General features: G+C 49.2%; 1 protein-coding gene across 2 annotated transcripts in view; it reads right to left on the bottom strand.

The window, feature by feature from the left end:
- Fbln1 (fibulin 1) overlaps nucleotides 1-26,498 on the bottom strand; it is a 79,881-nt gene that overhangs the window by 16,345 nt on the left and 37,038 nt on the right. The window contains exons 14-16 of one of the 2 annotated variants that reach the window (XM_021183251.2): nucleotides 25,171-25,294; nucleotides 6,104-6,246; nucleotides 4,148-4,279 (exon numbers count right to left, since the gene is read on the bottom strand). In XM_021183251.2, coding sequence (XP_021038910.1) covers nucleotides 4,148-4,279; nucleotides 6,104-6,246; nucleotides 25,171-25,294 — 399 coding nt within the window. Of the gene's footprint in view, nucleotides 1-4,147; nucleotides 4,280-6,103; nucleotides 6,247-17,379; nucleotides 17,821-25,170; nucleotides 25,295-26,498 lie in introns of those variants that run through there. The other variant, XM_021183252.1, reaches the window with a different exon arrangement.

The following is a 26,498-nucleotide window of genomic DNA, read 5'->3' as shown; positions in this document are numbered from 1 at the left end:
CAAAGCACCCTGACTCTCAAAGCAGCCTCGGCTCTGCAGAGTGAAGTGTGCACTCCTGAGGAGACTGGGAGGCTCTGTGGTGGCCCAAGCACGCCCCAGGCATTTATAGAGCCACAGGCCAGAGGAGCATCCCTCAAGACTCCCTGACAGCTGGAGAGAAAGGAATGTGCCCCCCCCCCTTTTGCAGAGGCTTCAGCTCTGCCCTGAACAGCATCTCCCTGATCCCCTAAAACCCAACAGGCTACATTAGAGGAAGCCTGGCCTTTTTAGTCACCCTTCCCCCAACCTCCCTCCCCACTTCTCTCTCAAGCACTTCACTGTCTTGTCACTTTCAAGGGCCTGAATGCCATGGCCACAGGGGTCAAAGGCTCATCATCGGCTGCTTATTTTGTGGGACTTCCAGATTTGGAGAACTCTGTCCATGACAGCACTGGGCATCCGTCAATGGGTTCTAGGTCTGGGTAGGCCTAGATTTGTGCTATTTCTACTCCATTGCCGACCCTTGCTCCCCCACCCCTGAGTGAAGATAATTTCCCTATGTCCCCAGGGACTGAAGGCTGGTTCCTGAATGCTAGGCTCACTGAGGCTCCTGAGTATGTGAGGAGACTCTCCTTGGGCCTTGCCTCTCTAGGGAAGCCCTTTGTAGGAAGTGTCCACAAGGGTTGTGGCCTCGACAGGCAGGTATTCATCCAGCCCAGAGAGCAGGCAGGTGCCCCGGCATGACCATATACAGGCCCAAGTCCATTGCCAGAGACACAGGAATCTCTCGAGCCTGGATGGGAACAGCAGGTGGCAGGCCCACTTAGTCCTGAACCATGTTTTTGCTGATGGCCAAGCCTTGGGGGTACTGCATAAAGTGCAGACTGAACTGTCGGAAGATACCCAGCCTCATGTTTTGTGGTTGCATAGTCTTACAAGGTCATTGGACTCTATTCCCTCCTTTGCCCAAGGGAGAGCTTCCTGTCCCGTTCCCAGCAGTCACGTTTGCAAGGACTGAACAAGAACACGGGGGCGAGAGTGGGCAGTAGTGGCAAGAAGCCATGACTGCTAAGCCCCACAGTTGCTTTATGTTGGGCCCAAACTCAGAAAACTCCATCCCCACAGTGGTCAGGACTGGAGCCATGTATGGGGGGGTGGGGGGGGGTCACTTCCGGGAGGAACATTTCCAGGTACACAGAGATGTTTCTGGGCAGAAAAGGGAAAAGGAATTCGGCTACAGGCAATCTCAGGGTAAATATTCCAAGCAGAGAACTGGGAGCCTAAGACAAGAAGTCGGAAAGCAGAACCCAATCACAAACACAGCCTTCGTCCCCACTCAGGGCAACCGGCCCCACCTGATCTCCCTCTCCACCCGGCAGGTGATGTGTGCACCAGATGGAACGCCCTGCGAACTTGCTGAGGAGTGGAGAAAGGCTGGGCCACTCAGTCAGCAGAGAGATGAGCCCCAGGAATTTCCAAGGGCTGGGGATCCACCCCCATGCCGCCCAAGCCTAGAATTCCAAAGATCAGGGCACCCATGACCAGGCGCAGCGAGGGGGACGCTCATTCCCCACGGCCTCGGCTGCATTCCATTCCCGAGCCGCCCACTGCCTGCAGGTTACCTGTGGTCACTCGTCACCCCTGGAGTCATCTCATGGCCAGCTGGGCCCCCAAATCACTAAGAAAAGACTGACATACAAGTGGCCTTTGTTTCTTTCTCCTTCTGTGGAAGTGGCTGGGAAAGATGAGGCCTCCTGGCTCTATCACAAGCAGGACTTTCTGATGTAACAGACGGGAAGCCAAAAAGCAGACGCACCCAGGACTGTTCTGTCTGGGGTGCAGCCATGACCCACTCACTGGGACTCATCTCTGCCCAGTTTCCCAGTTTAGACCACTCCAGGAACGATTTAGCTGAGAAGAGATGTGGAAAGAGGGAGGGCCAGTTCCTGAGTGAGCCCTGCAGGCTCACATCTCAGTATATTGATGGCCCAGTGCTCTCTTCTGGGGAAAGGTGAGCATGGGAGTGGGGGGCAGTATCTATCTCTATAAACACAGGCCAGCCAGGGCCAGTAACTCAAGTGTTCAGAAGTAACAGAGAGCAAGCAAACTGGAAGGTTCTATGGTTATAATCACAGCGGCCCAGGCTGTGTCACGCCATAACAATAGGTCACTCACAGGGCAAGCACTAGGGGGCTTCTGCTGGCCAATGCCAGGGTCCTCATCTCTCATCCACACTCGAAGCAGGACAATCTCTTACCACTCCCGCACCGGACCCCTGACATAGACACAACACCTCCCCTCATCCATAGCTGAAGGTGAGACTTAGGACGGCTGGCGGCCGGGCTGCATGCCCTCTCCTTGGAATCTCAGAGAGGGCTGCTGAACCATTAATTGTAATTAACTAATTATCCTTGCTGCCAAACAGCGGAGGAGGAGGCCGGGGGTGGTGAGCCCCCAAATGACTCAGCCATGTTTACAACATGCAAACCCATTTAAGAGCTTGTAAAGTTGCTATAAATGGCTCTTTGGCAACAGGAGAATAACGATTCCCTTTCTCTAGCTGCCAGTTTAGCAACTGTCGGGTTGAAGAAACAGCCTGGATGGAGGTTTTGGAGATCCAACAGCGCCACCTGGAGGCCAAATTCATGGTTCGGCTCCAATCCAGATCTCAAAGGCCTGAGACTAGACTAAAAGGAAAAACTGATGTGTGTGTGTGTGTGTGGGGGGGGGGGGGGGGGGGGGGGGGGAGGGGAGGGAGGGATTGTCATCCAGTTTCTCAAATGCTTCAAAATGTTCAGAGTGTAAATCTAAGTCAGAAGTGGCAGATAAGACCGTTTTCCATCACCATGAATAAAAGTTACTTAAAGCGCTGGAGAGATGGCTCAGCGGTTAAGAGGACTGACTACTCTCAGAGGTCCTGAGTTCAATTCCCAGAAACCACATGGTGGCTCACAACGATCTGTAACGGGATCTGATGCCCTCTTCTAGTGTGTCTGAAGAGAGCTACAGTGATTTATTTATCATATAAATTAAATAAATCAGTACTACTGCTACTAACAATAATAATAAGTTACTTAAAGACCATTCTGGGGAATGGTGAGATGGCTCAGTGGTTAAGAACACTAACTGCTCTTCCGAAGGTCCTGAGTTCAAATCCCAGCAACCACATGGTGGCTCACAACCATCTGTAATGTGATCTGACTCCCTCTTCTGGAGTGTCCGAAGACAGCTACAGTGTACTTACATATAATAAATAAATAAATCTTAAAAAAAAAAGACCATTCTGATGAGCTACTGTGACAAAGGTCACAAAGTGGAATGACCCGCTGGGTGCAGTCGTGACCCACCGGGCATTGGTGACATCATACCAGGACTCAACTCTGCCCAGCTTCCCAGCTTAGTCCACTCCAGGAGCAATTTAGCTGAGAACAGCAGATATGGAAATGGCCTCTGAGAGCGTTCAGGGCAAGCAGGTCCTACTAAAGGCCCACAGACAGCAACAGGGACCACAGTCCACTCTACAGAGACCGTGTGGCTTCCCAGCTTCCCTCCCATCTCCCCTGTGGGTGTTCACCAGCCCCTGTTCCGGTGTCTGGCGAATCCTCTCCACTTCCTTTTCACCAAGCCCACACGAAACCAACACAGAAGGTTGCTCTGTCCCTGCCTCCCTTGTGCTTCTGGGACACCGACTGTCCCGGGGGGTTCTTACCCACTGACACCTGGGGAGGGGTGACAAGTGGCTGGAGATTGCACACTAAGCCAAGGTAGTTAGTTGCATGGCTGGGACTAGATCTGGGGTCTTCTGAAGTCCAGTTCGCTTATCTTCTCATGGCGCCAGCCATGGGAAGAGCAGACAGACCAGTTCCCACTGACCAAGGCTTACAGCCTGGCTGGGGCACAGCCTTCTAAATCCAGCTATGAGAGGCAGGATCTATTTCACCCACCTACTTGGTAAGTGGGAAAACTGAGGCTGACAGGGTTTACAGGAGAGTCAGTGGTACGGCCGGGGTGGATCCCCAGGGAAGTCTTTCACACTAGGCTCCCCAGACTTGATTGAGTAGGAGCTGCTGGCTAGGACCTGGCGGCCAGGTAGAACTGGCCTCTGATGGGAGTGAGGAGGGTGCAGATGACCTTGGCCAATGCCCTGGGCATCTCAAGGGTCACTCACCCACAGTCATGCCGTCCTCATAGCGCTTGATGATATCAAAGGAGTCTCGAAGGTTCCCTTCTGTGATGTCGAAGATGATGTCGGCCTGGTTGGCGGGGTACAGCGGTGTGACAGCCCTCAGAAAGATGATCTCTGCAGCAAGGATGATGGCATGAGAACACTGTAGCACTGGCGCAGCCCTCCACTCCACTCCACTCCACTCCACTCCACCCCCTCCTCCCCAGAGACTTGCCCCCCCCCTTCCCTCGACACCAAACACAACGAGGATTCAATCCTAAGGCAACATGGCTGAAATCACCAACCCCCTCCTCCGTGTGGAAGGGTAGAGTCCTAGCCCTCACATCATAGCCAATCTGTTTCATCAGTGGGGAAACTGAGGCAGTTTGACAATCCTTATCTGCCCTGAAGTCATGGGGCCAACTGGCAGCGTGGGCTCAGCTGGGTTGTGGTGGCTGTGGTTCCAGATCGCCTCATGGTGAAGCCACCTTAGTCTTGGAACCACCATTCAGATCCCAACCTGGCTCAGGGTAAACTAGGAAATGTCCTTTTTTCTGGGCCTCGGTTTCTTCATCTATAAAGTAAGGGAGGAAGCTGGCTGATGTCCCCAGTACCCCAGTGTCCTGAGCCCAAGACATCAACAGGTGTCTTGGCTGCCCCCCCATTCAGGTAACAAACTCCTATGTCAGCAAAGTGGAACACCAGAAAAATGGCTGCTGGGGGAGGGATGGCACAGCAGTTAAGAGCATTGACTGATCTTCCAAAGGTCATGAGTTCAATCCCCAGCCACTACATGGTGGCTTTTGGCAACCATCTGAATGGGATTGGCTGTCCTCTTCTGATGTGTCTGAAGACAGCTACCGTGTACTCATATAAACATAAGATAAATAAATCTAAAAACAACAAAAAATGGCTGCTGGGAATGTGGGGAAGACTTGTGTGCAGGTCTGTAAAACCCCCCTCTACACAGGGCAAATATGAGTGACTTCTCTGGAAACATGAGCCAGTGGGAATGGAGTAGGGGCTGGGGACTTCCCTAAGGACAGTGCTGGCCTGTCACACGTTTTCCCCACTGTCTGGTGATCCTGCATGACACTTTCACAGTGTCAGGCCAGGGGTCATCTTGGATAACTCAGCGACACATTTTCCTGGAGAGGAAGAGCCTTTCTTGGCATGTTCTTAGTATGTAAGCTGGCACACAAGCTCACTGCATGTCTGCTGATAGTCAGGGAAGGAGACTCCAGAGAAGAGAGAAGGTGACTGGGGACCATAGAAGCCCACAGCTACACACCCCAGGGTGTGCCATGAGTATGTGCTTCACCTAGGAGCTTGTAACTCCAGGCTGCCTCAGAAATGGGCTGTGATGGCACCAGCCATGTCCTTTGGGACATGGACACAGGAAGGACACAGAACTGTCATGTTATCTTATGGCCTCTGCTTCCAGTCTGGCTACTCCATCCATCTGTCCCAGTCTCCGAGATGTCTTGGCACCCCAGACTTATCTATTAGAACCTCTCAACAGCTCTCTTGGGGTGAAGCCTCAGCTCCAGGTTTAGGTGCCGGCTCATCCTTCCAGTCCTGTCAGTCTGTCTTGGTTCTCAATGCCCGCACCACCCAGCTCACCTCCAGACCTTGCCAACTGTGATCTACTGGCAAGTCTCTTCTCTCCCTCTCCCTCTTTGGCCAATAACCTCCTACCCACTTCCCTCAGGAAGTATTCTTCAACTCCCCAGCGTTCAGCATGGAATCAACACTGAATGCTATTGTCAGAATGCATGTCAGCCATCAGAGGGGCTGCCCAACAGGGCAAGGCTGAGCAGCCCAGGATCCCAGATGGGAAAGATGTGTATCCTACCCTGACCACATCCTACGAGGAAGGGTTCCTGCAAGACAGGCTTTCTGTTCAAACAGAAGGAGGCTCAGAAGCAAGTCCCAGGACCTTCAACTTGATCCACTCACCCTCAGGACGGGTGAACTCTCGGAAGGTGGGCAGCGAGATGACGGTGTTGGAGATGGTATGTACAGGGTCCCGCACGCAGGCCTCATCGGTGGGACGGCAAGACTTGATGCAGCGGACGGTGTCTGTTTTCTCTTGGCGGAAGCTGCAGAGAAACACAGACCAGGAAGTTTGGTGGCAAAGCCAGGGCAGCAGCACCCAGGGAACACTTGAAGTAGCACGTGGTCCGGGGGCACTTCTATCAGCACCTAACAGCGGCCTCTGTGGCCAGACTAAACTGTATGGATCTGTGCATGACCCTTCATATAAAATGGGGACACCATTTAGCCTAGCTGCCAATGTGCACAGTTTGGAATTTGCCAACGCACTAAGCGAGCATCAGTCTGCCCCTGAAGAACATGTTCACTTCTTAGTTGCTCAGCAACAATGTTGAGTAGCTAGGGGTACCAGGTGCCATGGATACCAGTGAATAAGGGTGTCAAGTCTTTCATCCTGGAAGCCAACAACTGGGTAGCTCAGGGTTGGAGATAGATATATATATACACATATACAAGCTGCTGACCTCAGGGTCCATCACAGAGAAGCTGAATCCATACCAAGTGACAGGAAGGAAAAAGGTTATGCTTACTGTAAGTCCATGCCGGTGTTCCCGGCACCGTGCTACACTGCTCTTACAGACTTTACCATGAAATACAAAACAAGGTTGGAGAGACGGCTCATCAGTTAAGAGCACTGTTTGCTCTTTCGGACAATCCACAAGGCAGCTGGTTCACAGCCATCTGTAATGCAAGAGCCAGGGGATCGAACACTCTCTGGCCTCTGTGGGCACTGTACACACATGGTGTCTGTACATACATACACACATGCAAAACACCTATAGACATAAAATTAAATTAAAACTAAAAAACCAGGAAGAAGAGGAGAAGGAAGAGGAGGAGGAGGGCAGTGTCTGGGAAACAACACCCAAAGTTGTCATCTGGTCTCCATAGGTCACATATACATACATACACACACACCACACACACACACACACACACACACACACGAAATAAATGAAATAAAAACATATGAACAGGCAGGTGGTGGTGGCACAAGTGTTTAACCCCAGCACTCAGGAGGCAGAGGAAGGTGAATCTCTGTGTTCGAGGCCAGTCTTGTTTGCATAGTGAGTTCCAGGACAGCCAAGACTACACAGAGAAACCCTGTCTCTAATAACCAACCAACCAATCAGCTAACTAACTAACCAACCAACCAAACAAACAAACAAACAAGAAATAAAAACAAACCCCACAAAACAAAACAAAACCCCAGATATGAATGGAATGCAAATAGTTCGAAGAGTTATTGTATGGAAAACATTTTTATAATCATCAGTCCCATCAGGGAGTTGAGTCAGAAAGGTTACAAGTTCAAGACCAGCCTGCTCTCTACAGTGAAACCCTGTCTCAAAAATAAACATTCTTCACACAAGGAAAGAAACCTCAGCCAACTGCCTGAAGCTGCCTCATGTGCACTAGATCAATACCAACACTCCTGTATCCTACAGTTAGCCCCTGCTCGGTTTCTTCACAGCTCCTTCCCACATGAGTGAGTGATGGTTGTCTGTCAGTCCCCTCTGACTGACAGTTTCCCCTCCATCCTTTCATTCTCCACGTGATCTGGTAAGGAACCTACTGCGTTTCAGCCTCGGAGTCCCACAGTCAGGAGCTGGCTGCCTGCATCCTTGCGATGTGGTCCAGCACATCCCTCTGTCCTCTGAATGTCCTTTATGTTGGGTGCTGGATTAGACACAGGCCCAGTCTGGTTGGAAGGATGACAGAGGTGGAGTCTCTCCCATCAGATCATTCTGGTCTTTCTGTGATACCTACAGCAGTTGGTGCTCAGGGTCTACACCCATTCTCCTAGTTAGTTTCTGTCATCTTGACACTAGCTAGAGTCATCTGGGAAGAAGGAATCTCAATAGAGAAAATGGCGCTACCGGATTGGCCTGTAGGCAAGTCTATGAGGCGTTTTCTTGATACATGATTGACAAGTGGGAGGGCTCAGCCCACTATGGGTTGTAGCACCCCTAGGTAAGTGGTCCTGGGTGACATAATGTTTTGTGGGTTTTGTTTGTTTGTTTGAGACAAGTTTCCTCTACATAGCCCTGGTTGTCCCAGAACTCAGTATGCAGACTAGGTCAGCCTTGAACTCACAGAGAGCCACCTGCCTCTGCCTCTGCCTCTTGAGGGCTGGGATTAAAAGTGTGCACCACCAGGCACGGCTGGTCTTGGGTAATATAAGAAAGCAAGCTGAGAAAGCCATGGAGATAGAGATAGGTAGGTGGGTGGGTGGATGGGTGGATGGATGGATAGATAGATAGATAGATAGATAGATAGATAGATAGATAGATAGACAGATAGACAGATAATTGCCAATAAGCAGCACTCCTCCATGGCCTCTGCTTCAGTTCCTGCCTTGGGTTCCTGCCCTGGCTTCTCTTCATGGTAGACTATAACCTGTTAAGGTTAAATAAACCCTCTTCTTCGCAGATTTCTTTTGCTCGTGGTGTTTATCACAGCGACAGAAACCCAAGCCACCCACTGACTGTACCTTGGGGCTTGAAAAACCCTGCTGGCCTGACACTTTCCTCTCATTCACTGGCTGGCCTTCTGTGCCTGGAAGCGATCTCATAGATGCTACTGCTGTGTGGTCACCCAGAAGCATATAGTTCAATATTTGCTAGGTCCAATTCTACTCTGCTACTGGCCAGTGTTATGTTGGCCATGATATGAATATGACGTGATAAACATGAATATGAACACTGGATCTGAAAGGCTCCCCCTCAGGCTCTCAAGTCGGAACACTTGGTCCCTAGCTGGTGGCACTGTTTTCAGAGGTTAAGAATCCTTTGGGAGATGGAGGTCCAGTGAGAGGAAGTGGGTTATAGGTAGAAGCTTGAGATTTATAGGCTGGCCCACTTCCTGTCCTGTTTTCTAAACTCCCAGGAAACGCACCTGTTGCTTCACTTTCCTACCACAACCAGGAGCTGCACCTGCCCCCAGCACAACTCGCATGGACTGTACCCTCAAACGTGAGACAAACACCCTCTCTTCCACTAAGTTGCTTCTTGTTGTTAGGAATTTAAGAAAAGTAATGAATACAGACACGTGTTTGTATCATGAACATCAGGGCTCTCTATTACTCCTCAAATGACTTTGAGGTAGGAAAAATAAAGCCAGGGAGAACTCATGATGGGATCCAGTTTGATGAGGTTTGGTCCACTGGCACTGCTGTCCTTTGTGGAAGCTCAAACTTTTCTTCCCTTCTTGGCCAGAGTGAAAAAAAAGTGGCTCTGGGGTCCCTTGTGCCCCCACAGCTGAGGCAATACACAGTACTCAATTTCATCAAGAATGCTTTCCTGTACACTAGAGCCAGTACAGTGAGCTCAGGATTTATCTGCCTGTGGTCTACGGGAAATGTTGATACAGGATCATAGTACTCAGCGACAATGCCCAGAGCAACAGGGCTGGCCACTATATCCAGGCATCGCCAGCAGACATAAAAAACATAACATACAGCGAAGGAGGGGCTGATGACATGCCTCAGCCAGCTAAAAACTCACTACCAAAGCTGATGACCTGAGTTTGGTCCTTGGGACCTAGGTGACAGAAAGAGGGAAAAACCAGCTTTTGCATGTTGCCCTTTGACCCCCTCTAAATGAATGCAACGAGAAATAAATGTAATGCAAGCTCACACTAATATTTATAATTCAAAACAAAGTTTATAAACTCCTTATCTTCTCCAGGGCTCAAGGACATAGTTTTTACTCTACGTTACAAGCCTGATTCAACCGACACTGAGAATCTCACAACTGTCCAATTTGACTGGTCCCATGTAACAGTACTAAAATGACCATCACCAATCAACCATAATAATCTCTCTAGTATGTTCTCCTTCTATTCAGTTTAACTAGAAATACTACATCTGTGTAGTCTGAGCTATATGGCAATTGACAGCATCCAGCTTCCCTTTAATAGGTTATGTAGCTGTAATGCCAAAGTCATTGTTCAGTGTGTGCAAGTTCATAACAGTGCGCACTCTTTGTCAGTTTTGCTGGGTATAAATTCCCTGGCTTACATTTCTTAATTGTCCTAAATACATCGCTTCATTTTCATCTGACATAAAAAGTTGTCAAAAATCTGATATTCGGGGATGTGGAGATGATTTAAGAGTTAAGAGTATTTGATGCTCTTCCAGAGAATCAGGGTTCAGCTCCCAGGATCTATGCTGGATGACACACAGACATCTGTAACTCTAGCTCCCCGGAATCCAACAACTTTCTTCTGGCCTATTCAGACACCCAAATGTACATACACATGTATACACACACATGAATAAATAAAAAATAAAAACAAATCTTTAAAAAAGCTCTGATACGCACATGAATACACATGCATGTGATCACACACACACACAGTCACACACATATACATGCACGAACATGCACATGCACACACATACACACATGTGTGCACACACATGTACAGTCACACACATATACATGCACACACATATACATGCACACACATGCACATACACATGCAGTCTCATACACACACACACACACACACACACACACACACACACTTTAGAGCTCTTCCAAAGGACTTGTTTGTTCCAGAATTTGCTTGAGTCCACAAGTGAATTCGATGAAGGATTTCTGTCTAGAAAGATTTACTTACTACTTTATTTTACAAAATAGTGGAAAAGCAAAAAAACCTGATTTGCATGTCTAGATGGAGTTAGAAATTAGAATCTATAAAATTAAACAGGAAGAGAAAAAAGGTCCTGAGTTGAAATCACATTTATCCAAGAAAAGAAATGTTTAAGTCAGAGATGCAGAACTCCAGATCCCGACCTTGGACTTTAATGGGTGAAAATTCCCAAGACAACACAAATCATTTGCTGATGGCATTCAAATGGCTGATTCTCACACGGCTCCTTCGTGGCTTGTCAAAATAATATACAAACGTCAAGACTCCAAAATCCTCGTTCTCTGAAACCAGTCGCCTTAACCTAATCCCCACTAGTTTATTTAATTTTTTCCTTCATTTTAATTTTGTGTTTATGGGTGTTTTGTCTGCATGTATGTCTATACACCATGTCCATGCAGTACCCACCGAAGCCAGAAGAGGGCTCCTGGAACTGCAGTTACAGTTATAAGCTGGTTCCTTTTGAAGTACAGCTAGTGAGTGAGCCATCTCTCCAACTCCCCTCATAGATTAAAAAAATAAACAAACACAAAATCCCCAATAGTTATTTAAATAAATAAACAACAAAAAAAATTCCATGCAGGGACCTACATTCAAATACTCGTTGCCTAGGCACAAGTGTGGAGGTAATTTAGCAGGTCTGGAGCGCAAGTGTGCCCTCTAGTGGCTGAGTGGACTCTTGTTAGCTCTGCACCGTCTAAGCTACAGGGGTGATCATTGGGATAAGACCAACTGAAAAGGGGTGTGACCCTCATCAGTTGATTGATGGGTTTAAGACACCTTCATTCCAAGCTCTTCCACCAAACCAGCCAGTTCTTCCATTTGAACAACCTAATGACGCTGTTTCCCTGTTTAAGGGTGGATGCTATTTGATTGGTTTCTAAACATGGCTTTGACGCACTCTCTCTGGGCGAGCTAGAATTGCCACTCGATGAGAGCGGCGTGCATTACTTTCTCAATGCTGGGAGCAAATATCAAACAAGAAGTAACTTGAGGGAAGTTGGGCGTGGCATTTGAGCCCATGGTCTGAGGCTGCAGCCCATCAAGGTGGGGCAGGTTTGGCAATAGGAGTGACTCCCAGCTGTGGACACAGGAGCTAAGGCGGCTGGCACACATCTGGGTAGATCAGGAAAGAGAAAGAGGAATGCCCGACCTCTGCTGCCTTTCTCCTGTCTTACTTCCAACTCCAGAGGGTGAGACGGTACCGCCCACATTCAGGGTGTGGCTTCCTCCTCAGTTAAGCCTCTCACGTGACCCCAAAGACCTACCTCATTAATGCTAGAGGTGTTTCTTAATTCAACCAAGGTGTTAATCAAAATTAACCATCAGAGGGTGACTTGTGTTTTTTCCTTAGGTATCCATAGGCTCCTCACCTCCCTCACCCCCCAATAATTTTACAAGACTATCTCTGTGTTGGTTGTTCTGAGGTAATCTCTGGTATGTGGTGTGTTCTTCCTACGGGGATTTTCAAAGTTTATTTTTAATTTTTAATTATGTGGCTTTTTTCCCCCTTCAGTTATCACTTATAGTACTGACTGGTTTTCCCCCCCCCTTAGGTTACCACAGACATTGTTTTCTAAGAACCAGGGATTCTGAGATGCCTGCTGTCTACACGCTGGACCTTCTCTGCATTCCTTCAGAGTTCCCTGTTATCCGCAGGCTGGACCTGTTCTGCATACTTTCAGCCGATGCCCTTATCTGCAGGCTGCACTTGCTTTGTATACCTTGAGCATTTGTTACGTTTCCTTAGGACTTTCCTCTTGTAGTGCTTTGCTTCTTTGTTACTGTGAACATAAATAACATCATGACGCAAAGTGACTTGGGTGGAGCAAGTTAACTCAAGGCAGGAACCAGGGGGGATGCTACTTGCTGGTTCACTCACAGGCTCATGTTCAGCCATTTTTCTTATACAGCCAAGGACCACCTGCCTAGGGAATAGTCCTGCCCACAGTGGGTTAGGCCCTCCTTTATCACAGACTAACCTGATAAGGACAATTACTCAACTGAAACTTTTCCCCAGTGATACTAGACTGTGTCAGGTTGATGGTGCTAACCAGGACATTTATGTTCTTTCTCTTTTAATTCATATTTTCTTTTATTTAAGATTTGTTTATTAATTGATTAATTAATTAATTATAAATACACTGTAGTTTTCTTCAGACACACCAGAAGAGGGTATCAGATCTCATTAGAGAGGTTGTGAACCACCATGTGGTTGCTGGGATTTGAACTCATGACCTCTAGAAGAGCAGTCAGTGCTTTTAACTGCTAAGGAATCTCTCCAGCCCTCTCTTTTTATTTATATATTTTTTTCTTTTCTAACTTGTTCCTTTTTAGTGTTTTGACTTTTAAAAGAGGCCTGTGACAAGACAAAGACACAGGAGGCCAATGCTGTTTGATGGGACAGGAAGAGCTGGAGGGGCATTACTGTAAGCCAAGGAACACCAAAGGCAGCAAGCAAGCCACCGGAGACTGTGCAGAGACAGCCATTCCCCTCCAGGAATGCCCTGGGTCAGATGAAGCAGAGAGTGGCAAACACATAGTGGGAGATTATGCACACCTACTATGCAGAGTCACCTAGTTCACAGTCCTCTGCTACAGAACCTAGTGTGTGTGTGTGTGTGTGTGTGTGTGTGTGTGTGAGAGAGAGAGAGAGAGAGAGAGAGAGAGAGATGGACTCTCACACTGATGCCTGTCTATGAGGAATTCACTTTCCTGGCATTTTAAAGTCAGTACAGTTCATAGCTGCTTTTCTGACGCCCTAGAGCCCCCTAGCCTGTTGCCTCTGGGCTACCACCCTCTCTAATGTGCCTCTAATGGTTTGGCACCTTCCTCTTCCAGTGGCTGTTGTCAATGTTGATTTCTTATTGTTTCCACAAGCTGTCCCTACCCTGCCACTAGAGAAAGCCTTGACAACTCGGTCCCCACACTAATGGCTGAACGGCTCCCACCTAACCCAGCCCCTCCATGGGCTCCCACAAGCCTTGACCACTGGGGTGTGAGGAGGCTCTAGTTCCTGAGCTCCCTACATATAAGCCTGTTGCTCTTTCCAGGGGTACCCCAGGGCTGAGCAGAGCGAGGCCCTAACTTGTATTTGGGAGGTTTATGGAGCCTCCGTGTTGCTTTGTTTAGTAGTAAATTATTTCCCATGGATTTGTAATCACCCTGCCCAGTTGTTCTGAGCTCGGTCTTGGGAGGGCAGGATGCAGAGAGCTTCAAAGACTGCCTGCATCTCTCAGGCTGTCCATTCTGCACACACTTCTGCATTTTAAATTTCCCCTCATTTTTATTTTGTGTGTATGGCTGTTTTGTCTGCACGTCTGAACTACATGCCCACTTACTTAATGAGTTGCTTCTTCAGGCCAAACAGTTCAAAGATGCCAAAACCAACCACAAAGACTACTCCTTCATTCAAAAGCCCGGGGCTTAGCAGGTGTAAAACAAACAAGTTAACAATTTTAAGATACCAGGGCAAATGCTAATGAGGGATGCCCGGGGCCAGAGAGTGCTAACTAAACAAGAAAGGCTTCACTGAGGAGGTGGTCCTTGAGCTAAGTCTATAGGAAGAATGGCAGTTTGCAGAAGGAGGGCAGGGTTCAGAGGAGGCTAGGAGCTTATATAGTCAGGGATTGGCAAGGAAGGGGCAAGCTGCCCTATGGGCCAGGACACCAGCAAAGATAATGAGCCAGGTTGCAGAAGCTACAGCTGAGAGAATAAACAGAGGGCCAGATCAGACAACCTTCAAGGGAATCAGACTTCACGATCAAAGAAAGAGAACTAAAGAAAAGGAGGAACCAGAGAACAAGACCAGTCCTTCAGAGTCCTCTGCTGTAGCCTGGTGCATGCTTTGGGGGACAGGCAACGTGAAGGCAACATGACCCCCACATATCAGAGTAAGGTCTGGGTGCCAGAGCTTCAGGTTCTGCTAAGAGAGAACACCAGCAGTCAGATCCACTGAAAGACTAAAAACTTAAGCCTAGTGTGGTGGTTTGAATGAAAATGGTCCCCACAGGACCAAAGGGAGTGGCACTATTGGAAGGTGTGGCCTTGCTGGGGTCGGTGTGCTGGAAGTATGTCAATAGAGTTGGGCTCTGAGGTTTCAGAAGCTCAAACCAGGCCCGGCGTCGTTCTCTCAGCTGCCTGCTGATCTAGATGTAGAACTGTCACACCGATTGAGGCACCATGTCGGCCTACACACCACCACAATTCCTACCATGATGATAATGGACTTATCTTCTGAACTGTAAACCAGCCCTGATTAAACGCTTTCCTTTATAAAAAATTGTAGTGGTCATGACATCTCTTCACAGCAATAGAAACCCTAAGACAGCCAGTATTAATGGCATGATCTCCATTTTCTCCATAGACATAGACAAGAGTACCTAATGTGTACCCCGAACCTTGGCAGAAGACCAGGACAGTCACAAGATGAAACAGACCTAGTCCCTGCCTTTGTAGAGTCTTCTAGATGATGAGAAAGACACATTCAAAGAACAGAAGCAAATGGGAATCTTGGGCTGTTCCAAGCACCATAAAGATAGTGTTATAAGCAAAAGAGACGGTCTGGAGAGATGGCTTAGCAGTTAAGAGCACTGACTGCTCTTCCAGAGGTCCTGAGTTCAATTCCCAGCAATCACATGGTGGCTCACAACCATCTGTAACAGATATCCAATGCCATCTTCTAGTGTGTCTGAAGACAGCTACAGTGTACTCACATTTATATGAAATAAATATGGCCGGAGCTGGGCCGTAAAAAATTAAAAATTAAAAAAAAAAGCAAGAGACAGAAAGAACACAGCCTGGAGTGTTGGGCAAAGCTTCTGTAACAGAAAGGATACGGTGAGCATCCTCCAAGGCTTCAATGTATTGACATTTAACTCTTATTGAGGTATTAGGAGCGTGGACACTCACTGCAACTATGGTATCTAGAGACGGGATGTAAGGAAGGCTGGGATGAGATGCTTACTATGAGATGCAGAGCCCCACAACTGAATTCTGAAGGCTGTATAAGACAAGAGATGTAAATGCTCATACATGCTCCATCTTGCTCCATGTGACATCCTGAGACACATCAGGACTCTACCAGCAAGAAGGGCCACCTTCAAGTGTAGACTCCACCTTGGATCTCCTTAGCCAAATAAGAAGCTAAATAGACATCTTTTCTTCAGGATGTTACCCAGGTCTTTGGTAATTTGTTATCTTAATAAAAACATGGATTAATACAGTCTGAAGAAGAACGCCTACTTATGCTGAGATTTAAGTAGCTTTTAGGCTAAGGGTATAAAATTATGTCATTATGGCTCAGGGAAGTGTGATGGGGAGAGTAATTTGAGGTCAGGCTGGACTGTCACACTAAGATGAAGTTGTGCCCGCCCCTGAAACTGTCACTGAGATTTTCCCATGGTTCCGTGGTTAAGACCGCCGGCTGCTTTGGCAGAGGACCTGGTTTTAGTTCTCAGAACTTACACAGAGACTTACAAGGTCTGAAACTCCAATTCCAAGGGATCTGACACCCTCTTCTGGCCTCTACCAGTCATGCATTCAGATAAAACACACGTACACATAAAATAGTTATTTTAAAAATAAAGAATAGAATAGAATAGAATAGAATAGAATAGGGACAGCAACTACATGCAGTGGGTGCCATGAAGGATCTTAGGCCAATTCTTCAAAATGCTCCAGCTTCTAAGCCAAGAACAAACTGTGAGGCAAGTCTAGTTGAAGCCAAAAGATCGGCAGCTGGGTTGGCTGGACTCATGAAGGAGAAGCCAGGGGCAAGAGGCTCAGGGTTCACAGCGGAGGGACTGTGACAGAATGGACTAGGCAGAGCTGTCGACCTAGGGTACACAGACCACCTCTGTGATCTTGGGCAAATCACACTCTCTCTGAGTATCCACAAAGACAATACACACCGGAAGTATATACGAAATATGTTAGACAGGTTATGGTTCCAGCAAGCATCACAATAGTGCTTCTTCTCGGCAAAGTATTGGGGTGGGGTGGATCAGTAGAGGCAAATGAGTTTCTCTAGTCAAGCACTTTATCAAAGATCAACAGTGTTCAGTGTCTGTCCAGAACAGCTCTGATGATCCTACATGTGAAGGCCTTTTACCCCAGATTAGCTTGGCTACAACAAGCTGAGCCATTAGAGCCAAGTCCTTCCCTTTCTTGGGGGTGTGGGGGAGTGTTTCTATATTGGAAAAATGAAGGAGGCAGAACTAGGGCATCTCTGAGAATGAGGATCCTTCTCAGCCATCACAACCACTCTTTAGAGTTTATACAACAGGAAGAGATCGTTCATAGGGATAGACCCAGCCTCGCCTCATTCTTCCCTTGCCTCGGCTGTCTGATAATGCAATGATGAACTCTGTTGCTATGGTTCTCAGGTACCTAGACCATACGAAAGTTATTCCCCAGTCACACGGTAGGGAAACCAATTCTAGAAGGGGCTCAGCTTAACCCCGGGGAGAGAGAAAGCAGAGAGGCCCCTGTCCACGCCAAATAAAACCAAGGTACAAGAGGCATGCTCTTGGGATGGCTGCTGAGAGTTTATTAGAACCCCAAGGGTGGGAAAGCAATAAGAGGGAGTGCCCAGGGCTCAAGCAAGCACTCAGAGCTCTGCAGACACAAAGATGAAAAGCTTGGCCACAAAGGAGCTGACTGTGCCGTGGCGATAAAGATCCATCTTGACGGTCAGGAGCAAGTCCCTGGGCTCAGGGATGGGTTTGGTGAGGGCCACCACCCCACTGTGGTGGCTCACCTTTCGAGTGGTGAAAAAGCCCTCCTCATTGCCAGCGGTGATGGCCAGCTGCATGCTGTCCCCAGGGACAGCACTGGAAGGGCCCATGCGGAAAACCACCGCGGGCACTTGGATGTTGGTGGGAAAAGAGAGGTGGTAGTAGGTTATTCTCAGAGGCAGCCTGGGGCACTCCTGGTTCTCATGGCAAGGCAAGCGCTCACAGCGGCTGAAAGACAAGTGGACAGAGAGACAGGAAGAGGGTTAGCGCCACCTCAGCAAGCAGAGAAACAACAGAGTGTGGGCAAGCGCGGCTCGCTAGGCGGGGCCTCCTGCTCTCTGGGCGGGGCCTCCTGCTCTCTGGGCGGGGCCTCCTGCTCTCTGGGCGGGGCCTCCTGCCACCCCTCTGACCGATGCAGCCAGCACAAAGAAAACCCTCACTCACCTGGGGGAGGCGTTGTAGACCTCCAGGCCGCAGAGTCAGGTACAGCAACACCCTCTAGGGGTACTGGTGGCCAGGGTCAAGCCATACCCAGGGGGAGATGTGTCCCCTTCTCAAGGCAGAGAGCTAGCTACCCTGGGCACACTCAGCAAGGGTCTCACCCAGATAGTGGCCAAGGCCACGAAAAACTCCTGGGTGGATCTCAGGGATTACCCAGAAATCATCACGGCTGTTACCACATACTTGCATGTGGGGCTAATCCCCCATACATTCATTGGCGTCATCACAACCAGTGTTCAAGATGGCGGCTTGAGTGCCCCTTGTCAGATGAGGAAAAAGGTTCAGAGAGAGCCACATTGTGAAGGAAGATGCCAAGTCTAAGCTCAGGGATGAGATCTGCTCCCCAGCCCTGTGATTCAGCTTTAGACACTTGGTCTGATTCCCTGCTTCTGTCCATAGAGACAGAGTGGGGCTCAAAATGGAGATAATGCCAGGTTCTAATATCCTGTGACAAGACTGAACTTCCTGTGGCAGGATGAAGACAACACCGAACTTCCTGTGTGGTGGAGATGAAGACAGGTTCTCACTTCCTGTGATAGACTCTAACTTCCTGTATGTGGTATCGATGAAGACAGGTCCTAATTTCTTGTGTGTTAGAGATGGTGACAGGCTCTCATTTCTTGTTACAGAATGGAGACGTGTACTAATTTCCTGTCACAGGAACTGATTTCCTGTGCTAGAGTGAGAATAAGTTCTCTTAGTAGCATCTAATTATAGCCTCTAACGTCCTGCAACAGGATGACAACAGTACATTCTTGTGACAGAGTGTTGACAGGAAAATGACAGGACTCGTGTTCTAGTCCTGAACACATGCTAAAGGCAGAATGACAGGAACTTAAGAAGCAGAGCCAAGATGGCCAGCCCCATTGGACTTGACCAAGTCCACCTCAGGTAGGTCTGCCATTTTGACCAAGTTTGGATTCTCCAGTCACGGAATCGCTCAGGGTCTTGCATCACATCCCTCCTCTGGCTTTTTAAGTCTCCATGTCTTGTCCTGGATTTGCTACACATTTGACACTTCTTGTGCACGGCGTTTCTGTTTGTGTCTTATTGGATGTTCATCAGGGCTGCTAGGAAGTCTCTCACATACTTGACTAGTTAACATTCTGGCTCTAAGAAAAGAGAAGTCCTTCAAGTAAGATCCACAACACCAGTGACAGGAGAGAACCATGCCCACTGAAGACAGAGCCTGTCACTGAGAGTCCAGAGCTGGCAGTAGGGAATAAGGTAGACATCATGGGCACTGCTGAAAGGCAGCCGTCCCTGGAGATGCCAGAGGACCAGGTCAAATGGGGGCACTCTACATGTCAGAGAGATCTCTCTATCAAGGAAGGGCCTTTGATGACTGGGACAAGGGAGGGCCATAAGAGCCAGGCAGGCAGCTGGGGTCCATGTGTTATGTTCCTCTGGGATGTCAAGGGCAGCAAGCAGTAAGTTTGGGTTTCAAAGTTGGCCTATTTCCCTTTAGAGCACATACACACACACAAAGACACACACACACTCAGACACAAAGACACATACACCACACCTACTCAAACACACAGAAATACATATACCATACATACTCACATATATATATATATGAGTGTGTATATATATATATATATATATATATATATATATATACACACACACACTCAGACACAAAGACACACATACACTACACCCACTCAGACACACAGAAATGCACACACCATACACACACATACACACATGCAGAAACTCACATACCACACCCACTCACACAGACACCCACACCACACCCACTCACATACATACACACACACAGACACACATCAGACACACATACACCACACACAGACAGACAAACACACACACTCACACACATATCATATCCATTCATGCACAGAGACACACACAGTCACCCACTCACATACACACACACACACAACAGACACACATACACCACACACTCACACACAGAGACAAGACACACACACACACACACACCATACCCATTTATGCAGAGACACACACTGACACACACATCACACACACTCACACACATACACATACATACTGCTTCGAGAGCAATCTGAATGGATCTGGTCAGTAGGTGGTGCCAGAGTCTCCCTCATGGAATTCGCCTTTCCCACTTGTCTGTGGGGCCCTCTACCGACCAAAGACTAGGTCTTGAGTTGCCACAAAAGCACAGTAAATGTGAAGGGAAGGAATGTGAGACACACATGATGCCGTGATCCAGCTCCCATGACTGTCACATCCAGAGCACAACAGAGATGACACTGTCATCCATCAGAGCATCCAAGCCCTCCCAAGAGGTGCCTGGGGTGGCTCTTTTTAGACCACTCATTTCCCACAAGGCCGTGACTCCACCACTGACTCACTGTGGCGCTTCAGCTCTATCTCCAGTGCCAGCGCACTTTGTAAATGGTCACTGTACAGGCAGACTTGGACCTTGAGTTTCCTTCTCTGCGCCCAATTTTATTGAAACATCTTAGGGATCAGCATCAGCTGGTGGAGGCTTTTAGTCCCAGAGGCTGGAGGATCTCTGTGAGTTCTAGGCCAGCCTGGTCTACAGAGTGAATTCCAGGACAGCCAGAGGTACACGGAGAAACCCTGTCTTGAAAAAGAGTGAGAGAGAGAGAGAGAGAGAGAGAGAGAGAGAGAGAGAGAGAGAGAAGAAAAAAGGAAGGGAGGGGAGGGAGGTAGAAGGGGAAGAGGGGGAGAGAAAAGGGAGAGGGGAAGAGGGGAGAGGGCAGGGAAGGGGAGAGGAGAGGAGAAGAAAGGAGAGGGGGGGGGGGGGGGGGGGGAGGGGAGGGAAGGGGAGGGGAGGGAAGGAAACATCCCAGAAACCACAATCACTGTGTGGCAATCTACTGGTCAGACTAGGGACAGCAATAAAATCTGTTAGCTGAATCACCCCGATGGGGGTGGGCAGTCACTACTGAATCTATTACAGAGTAGGGCGGTGTGTGTGTGTGTGTGTGTGTGTGTGTGTGTGTGTGTGTGTATCTGGACCTCAGACCAGCTCAGCATGGCAAGCAGGCTCACAGCTTCCACACGTTCCCCATATACGTATTACAGTGCAATGTGTCCCAATTCTCAGCTTCAACATCTTTGACTGCAGCAGCCCAAGTTCTGTGAAAATGATCAGAAGCCACCACGGAAGAGAGACAAAAAGTGCAGAGAAAAGCGGCAGGGCCACCCCTGTGACCATCCGCTGACGTCAATTCCATCTGTCGTCCCTGGCCAGGTTCCTCTTGAGCTCTGTGACCATAGCTTTTCACTTAAGCTACTTTCCTAAGACTCAGTATCCAAAGCTACCCAGCCTCGTAACAGCTTCACAACCATACTCCATTTGAGTGACTCTGTGGACAGGAAAAAGGATGTACCCAGTCCCATCAGGTGCCAGAGGTAGCCCTGAACACAGGAGTCGCAAGCACTCAGAGGTCGGGACCTCAGTGTGTCCACGAGACTCATTGGTGGCTTGTGGTCCTAGCTTGCTTCGTCAGGCTCCTGGGTAGCCAGGAACAGCACAGGAGAGAAGGAAGCTACATGAGGAAAGAAAGGGCCTGAGGCAGAGAGAGAGAGAGAGAGAGAGACAGAGACAGAGACAGAGACAGACAGAGACAGAGAGACAGAGAGACAGAGAGAGAGCACGAGCGTACAGAGGGTAGAAGAGACTGATTCTCACATCTTACCCACTAACGTTCTAAAACAGGCTTCCCCCTAGAGCAGGAACCTCAGGTGAGCTGCCCATCGGCTCCTTTGTGTATGTATGTGTATATATATATATATATATATGCAGTGTTTGTGTGCATGTATACGCATTCATACATGTCTCGGTTCATCTGGTGATGAACCTGATGCAGTCTGATGTCTTCTTTGATCTCTGACATATGTTATGAAGCAGGGCACCTCACTGGAACTCGGAGCATGACAATCTAGTTGGTCTACCCAGCCACCTTGCGTGGGGGAATCCTCTGTCTCCATGCTGAGATTACAGGTGAGCTGCTGTGCATTTCTATGTGGGTGCTGGCGACCCGAACTCCAGTCATCATACTTGTATGGCGAGAGCTTTCCCTGCTGAGCCATTTCCTCAGCCCAGTTCATTTTTCTCTCTTTGGAGACCGGTCTCATGGAGCCCCAGCTGATTCTGAACTCCTGACCTTCCTGCCTCTACCTCACCAAGGCTGAGGTCACAAGCATTCTGCCGTGGCATCTGGTTTACTCTGTCTCCTGGCCTCCTTTGTAAAGATCAGGGAATTTAGAGAGCTCAGTTTCTAATGAGGAGAAAAGGGAGTTGTAAAATAGAAGTCTCTCATCCGAGATGTACCAGGAAGTGAGTCTCTTCTCAAGTGTGCCACCCCCTAACTGGGGTGAACAATGAGTGACACCTTCCCATGGGAGACTCAGGCCCCACCCCTTCCTCCACCCAACACTGGTGTTGCAACTGTTCTACAACTGAACAGGGACAATCAAAGGAGAAAGCTGTAACCAGAGAGATTCCTATATAGCTGCGACCAGGAAGCCATAACCATGAGTCCTTCACGTGCTATCTCAGGCTGTCCCCATCCGAGAGCCAAGTGACTGGACAGAAGAACAAACTGATGACGCCACTCAAAAGGAATTTTGTCCTCTGGTTTGTACTTTGGGGAGAAGGACAATGTCCCACCACCCTTATCTCTACCACATCACAATGTGCTCACTGGGCTAGCACTGAGACAGGCTTGCCATCCCTGATTATCAGGACCTGGCCACGCAAGTCATCTTGGTACCACTGCACCTAGGTGGGCCAACGTTGACCCGGGGCCAGAGCACTTAGAAAGGCCAGAAGCCCAGCATTTCTACACTGCAGCCCAAGTTCCTCCATTCCACCCAGCCTCCCAGACCTACACACCATAACCGCAGAGGACCCAACAGTACTGCGGGGATGTATGTGTCTTAGAATGTCTGCCCCTATCCACTGGGCAGAATCTATGTAAAAGAAGCAGAGGAAGGCTGTGCCCCACAATCAGGGGCCACTCTCAGCGACCCACCCCTGCAGTCCACCCCAACATTCCATCTTATAGCTGAAGACAAGACGCTCCAAGAAACCCAAGTTAGCCTGACTCCACAGCTATGATCTTTCTAGAATGTCAGTCAAGCATAAGGCTTGGAAGAAAAACATCCCCCAGGAGGTTCACTTGGACCTCCCCCAAATCCTCAGTACAGAGGGCTCCACCTCCCCCACCCCCATTTTCCTCTCCAGTCCCTGTTAAGGCTCTTGGTGATACACAAACAAGGACAGAAAGTGTCACCGGTAGACAGCCATCTTCCCAGGGTTGAAGCATCAGTCCCTGCCTCCCTCATCCCTGTGTCCACATCCGGCCTGTTTTTGTGGGGAATAGAGAAGCTGTAGGACAGGACAGCCGAGACCTGGCACACCAACCCCACACTGGAAGGAAAGGCACACCAATCCCAAGGATACACTATTTCAGTGTGTGCAGCTCTCAGATCTCCATCACTGCCCAATTCAGCTCCCAGTGGCCTTAATTCAAGCCTGGCCAATACCATCCCACTTGCCCACCCGTCTCCACCAGGCTGGCCTCCCTTCATTCTCTCAGCATGCTGTGTACTCTGTTCATTGTCTGGCACGTGCTCCTAGGAGCTGACCCAAGCGGTAGGGCATCCATGGATCAATGTTTACCCAGGAGCCCGTATACTGTCTGCCAGCCAGCACTTGGTTTTTTGCTAACCTTAACAACAAACTCAGTAAGCAAGGTCAAGCTGCCTACCCATGGACTCGTATGTCCTGACCCCAGCAGGGCAGCCTCCTCTTTCAGCCTGATGGCTGCATAGGAGTTAGAAGTTGCCATTGCAACCACAGCCTGGCTTCTGAAATCCTCAAACCCAAGTATTTATAATGGGAAACAGAACATAGTCTCAAACCAAGGGTGCATAGCTTTCTTAGTCACTCAGGGTAGCTTTGCCCCAACAGCCGGGCTATTGCGTAACCCATGCGCTCTTAGGGATCTGACACATTTGCAGACTCTGAGAGTAGCTTTTCCCCTCATCCAGACACAGAAAGAAACAAGGCATTGGGTGTTGCTGAGACAAGGTCTCAATATGTAGCCCAGGCTATCCCCAAGCTGGTCACCCACCTGCCTCTGCCTCTTAGTGCTGGGATCACAGGTTAGCATCATCTCATCAAGGCAGGTGATAGGTTTGTAAGGAGAAGAAAAATAAGCTCAGAGATGCAGGCAGAGTGGTAAGCAAGCAGCTCAAGGTCTGAAAGAACTCAGGGCTGCCAAGGCAGAGCAAGCCAGAAGCTGGACAGGACCACAGCAGAGCTGTCCCCAAGGTCATGGGGTGAATATCGGGGTCTGAAGCATCATCGAAAAGAAACGATGACCCCTGTGCAGGAGCAATGGCTGGCCAAGAGCCAAAGACAAGCGCAAGGCCAAGAGGTGGAAAATGCAGGCTGTCGGGCCATGTACTTGCTGTGAGCATTTCCGTGCTGTGGGAGAGGTTATCAGTCCACACTCTTGGAATGAGCTCTAGAGTGGGGCTTTCCCCGAAGCAAGGACATGAGCCTCTCTGGGCAGAACTCAAATGATGGTGGTTGCTGTGAGAACCATGGCCTAAGGCCCCAGGGACACCAGAGATGTCACCGTGATGATCACAAATTACAAGGGCACAGTTTCCAGTATAGGACACAGGATACGCCATGCTGTTCCCATACATCATTCAGTTAGACAGAATGCAGATGCCTTAGAAAATCACCTTGAATCCTGGGTTTTGGCCAAGACTGTGAGATGGCACTGCCACCTGCTCATCTGAGTCAGCATAACTGCACACATTCATGTTACAGATGAAGAAACTGAAGCCTATCTCCAAGACAGCACGCCCACAGTCCAAGATTCATCTGCAGTCACACACGTGGCCTCCTGATAGTCTCACTGGCCCTCAGGGGCCTGAGAACCAAGAATCAGCAGGTTCCTATAGCCCAAGAGGAGAACCCTAAGAACAGCTTGTGAATCACCTGCCCATTCCCAGAGCTGGACCTTTAGGTAGCCCAACCCAGACAGATGACAGCAGGCCCCAGGGACTTACGTGTCTGCGGAGCGGCGATAGTTCTCGGGGCATTCAAAGGACAGACAGCGGAAGCTGCCCTGGATGTTGAAGCAAGTCTCGTTGATGGAACAGTTGTGGATGCCGGTCACACACTCGTCAATGTCTGCAGAGACCCAGAGACAGCATGGTATAGGCTAGGGCCATGAAAGCCATCCCCACTCAGAGACAGCATGGTCTAGGCTAAAGCCACGAAAACCATCCCCACCCACACAAACGGTGTGTTGACACCCTTGCCCTCTGTGGGTGTAGCATCTGGTGCAAGATCTTCTGTTTACTAGACACCAAGAGTTACCAGACTCCAGAGCACATAGAATCCTTGGGTGGGGGTGTGTAACAAGAGCAGACACCATAAGAAGGTCCCGTAAGCACTGCCTGGGAAGTATTGTTACAATCCTCATCTTGGGGAAGGTTCACACAGCTGATGGAACCTGCCCACAGTCGCACATTCTATAAGTGACAGAGCCAAGCTTTGAACCCAATTAGGTGGGCACCAGCTAACCACCTAGCATCTTTCCATGGCTCTCTGAAGGAATGCCACCTGGACCTCAGGCGTGACTGGTTCCATCTAATAGGGCAGGAAAGGTCTGGTCTCACATCACAGGTGAGGAAACAAGACCTATAGGAACCAGGCAATCCGTCTTGGGTCTCAGGGCAGTGACTAAAGTGGCCAGGCAGGGGGACTAGGCCTGGAGGTCCTGCTACAGGGCCTGGGGCCTCTCAAGATGGGGGATCCCCCTCTATGATATTCCAACTGCTGGGGTTCAGAGGTATCACTGAGCCTAGGAGGCAGTTGTTGAGAGTGTCATATGTTTGACTACCACTGGCAAAGGCAACCCTCGCCAATCCCAGAGAGCACGGCTTCAGGAATGTGGTCTTGTGGTGTTCTTACATTTTTATTTGGAGAGTAAGTGTGGGCATGTGCCACAGCATGTGTGTGGCGCTCAGAGGACAACTTGCAAAGAGCCTGTTCACTCTGTCCACCGTGTGGGTCCCAGGGATTGAACTCAGGCTCTTGGCAACAAGAGCCTTAGCCAATGAGCCATTCGGTTCACCAGCCCAGAATGTGTTTTTGCTGTTTCTGGGCAGGACTTCAGGCTGTGGTGAGAAAGCTGGGACAGGAGAGCAGAAAGCAGGACTGTGGGGGTGGGCGGGGGGGGGGAAGGTCCAGTCCAACCTCAGAGAAACTGAATGTGTCCCTTTCAGAGAATGCCACAGGCCCTGCCCTTGGCTGGCCACCTTCTTTGCTGCTGCTGTTGGTGGTGGTGGTGGTGGTGGTGGTGGTGGTGGTGATGGTGGTGGTGGTGGTG

This window comes from Mus caroli, chromosome 15 (genome assembly GCF_900094665.2).
Source record: "Mus caroli chromosome 15, CAROLI_EIJ_v1.1, whole genome shotgun sequence".
Lineage (NCBI taxonomy): Eukaryota > Metazoa > Chordata > Mammalia > Rodentia > Muridae > Mus > Mus caroli.
This window is presented reverse-complemented; position numbering and strand designations above follow the sequence as displayed.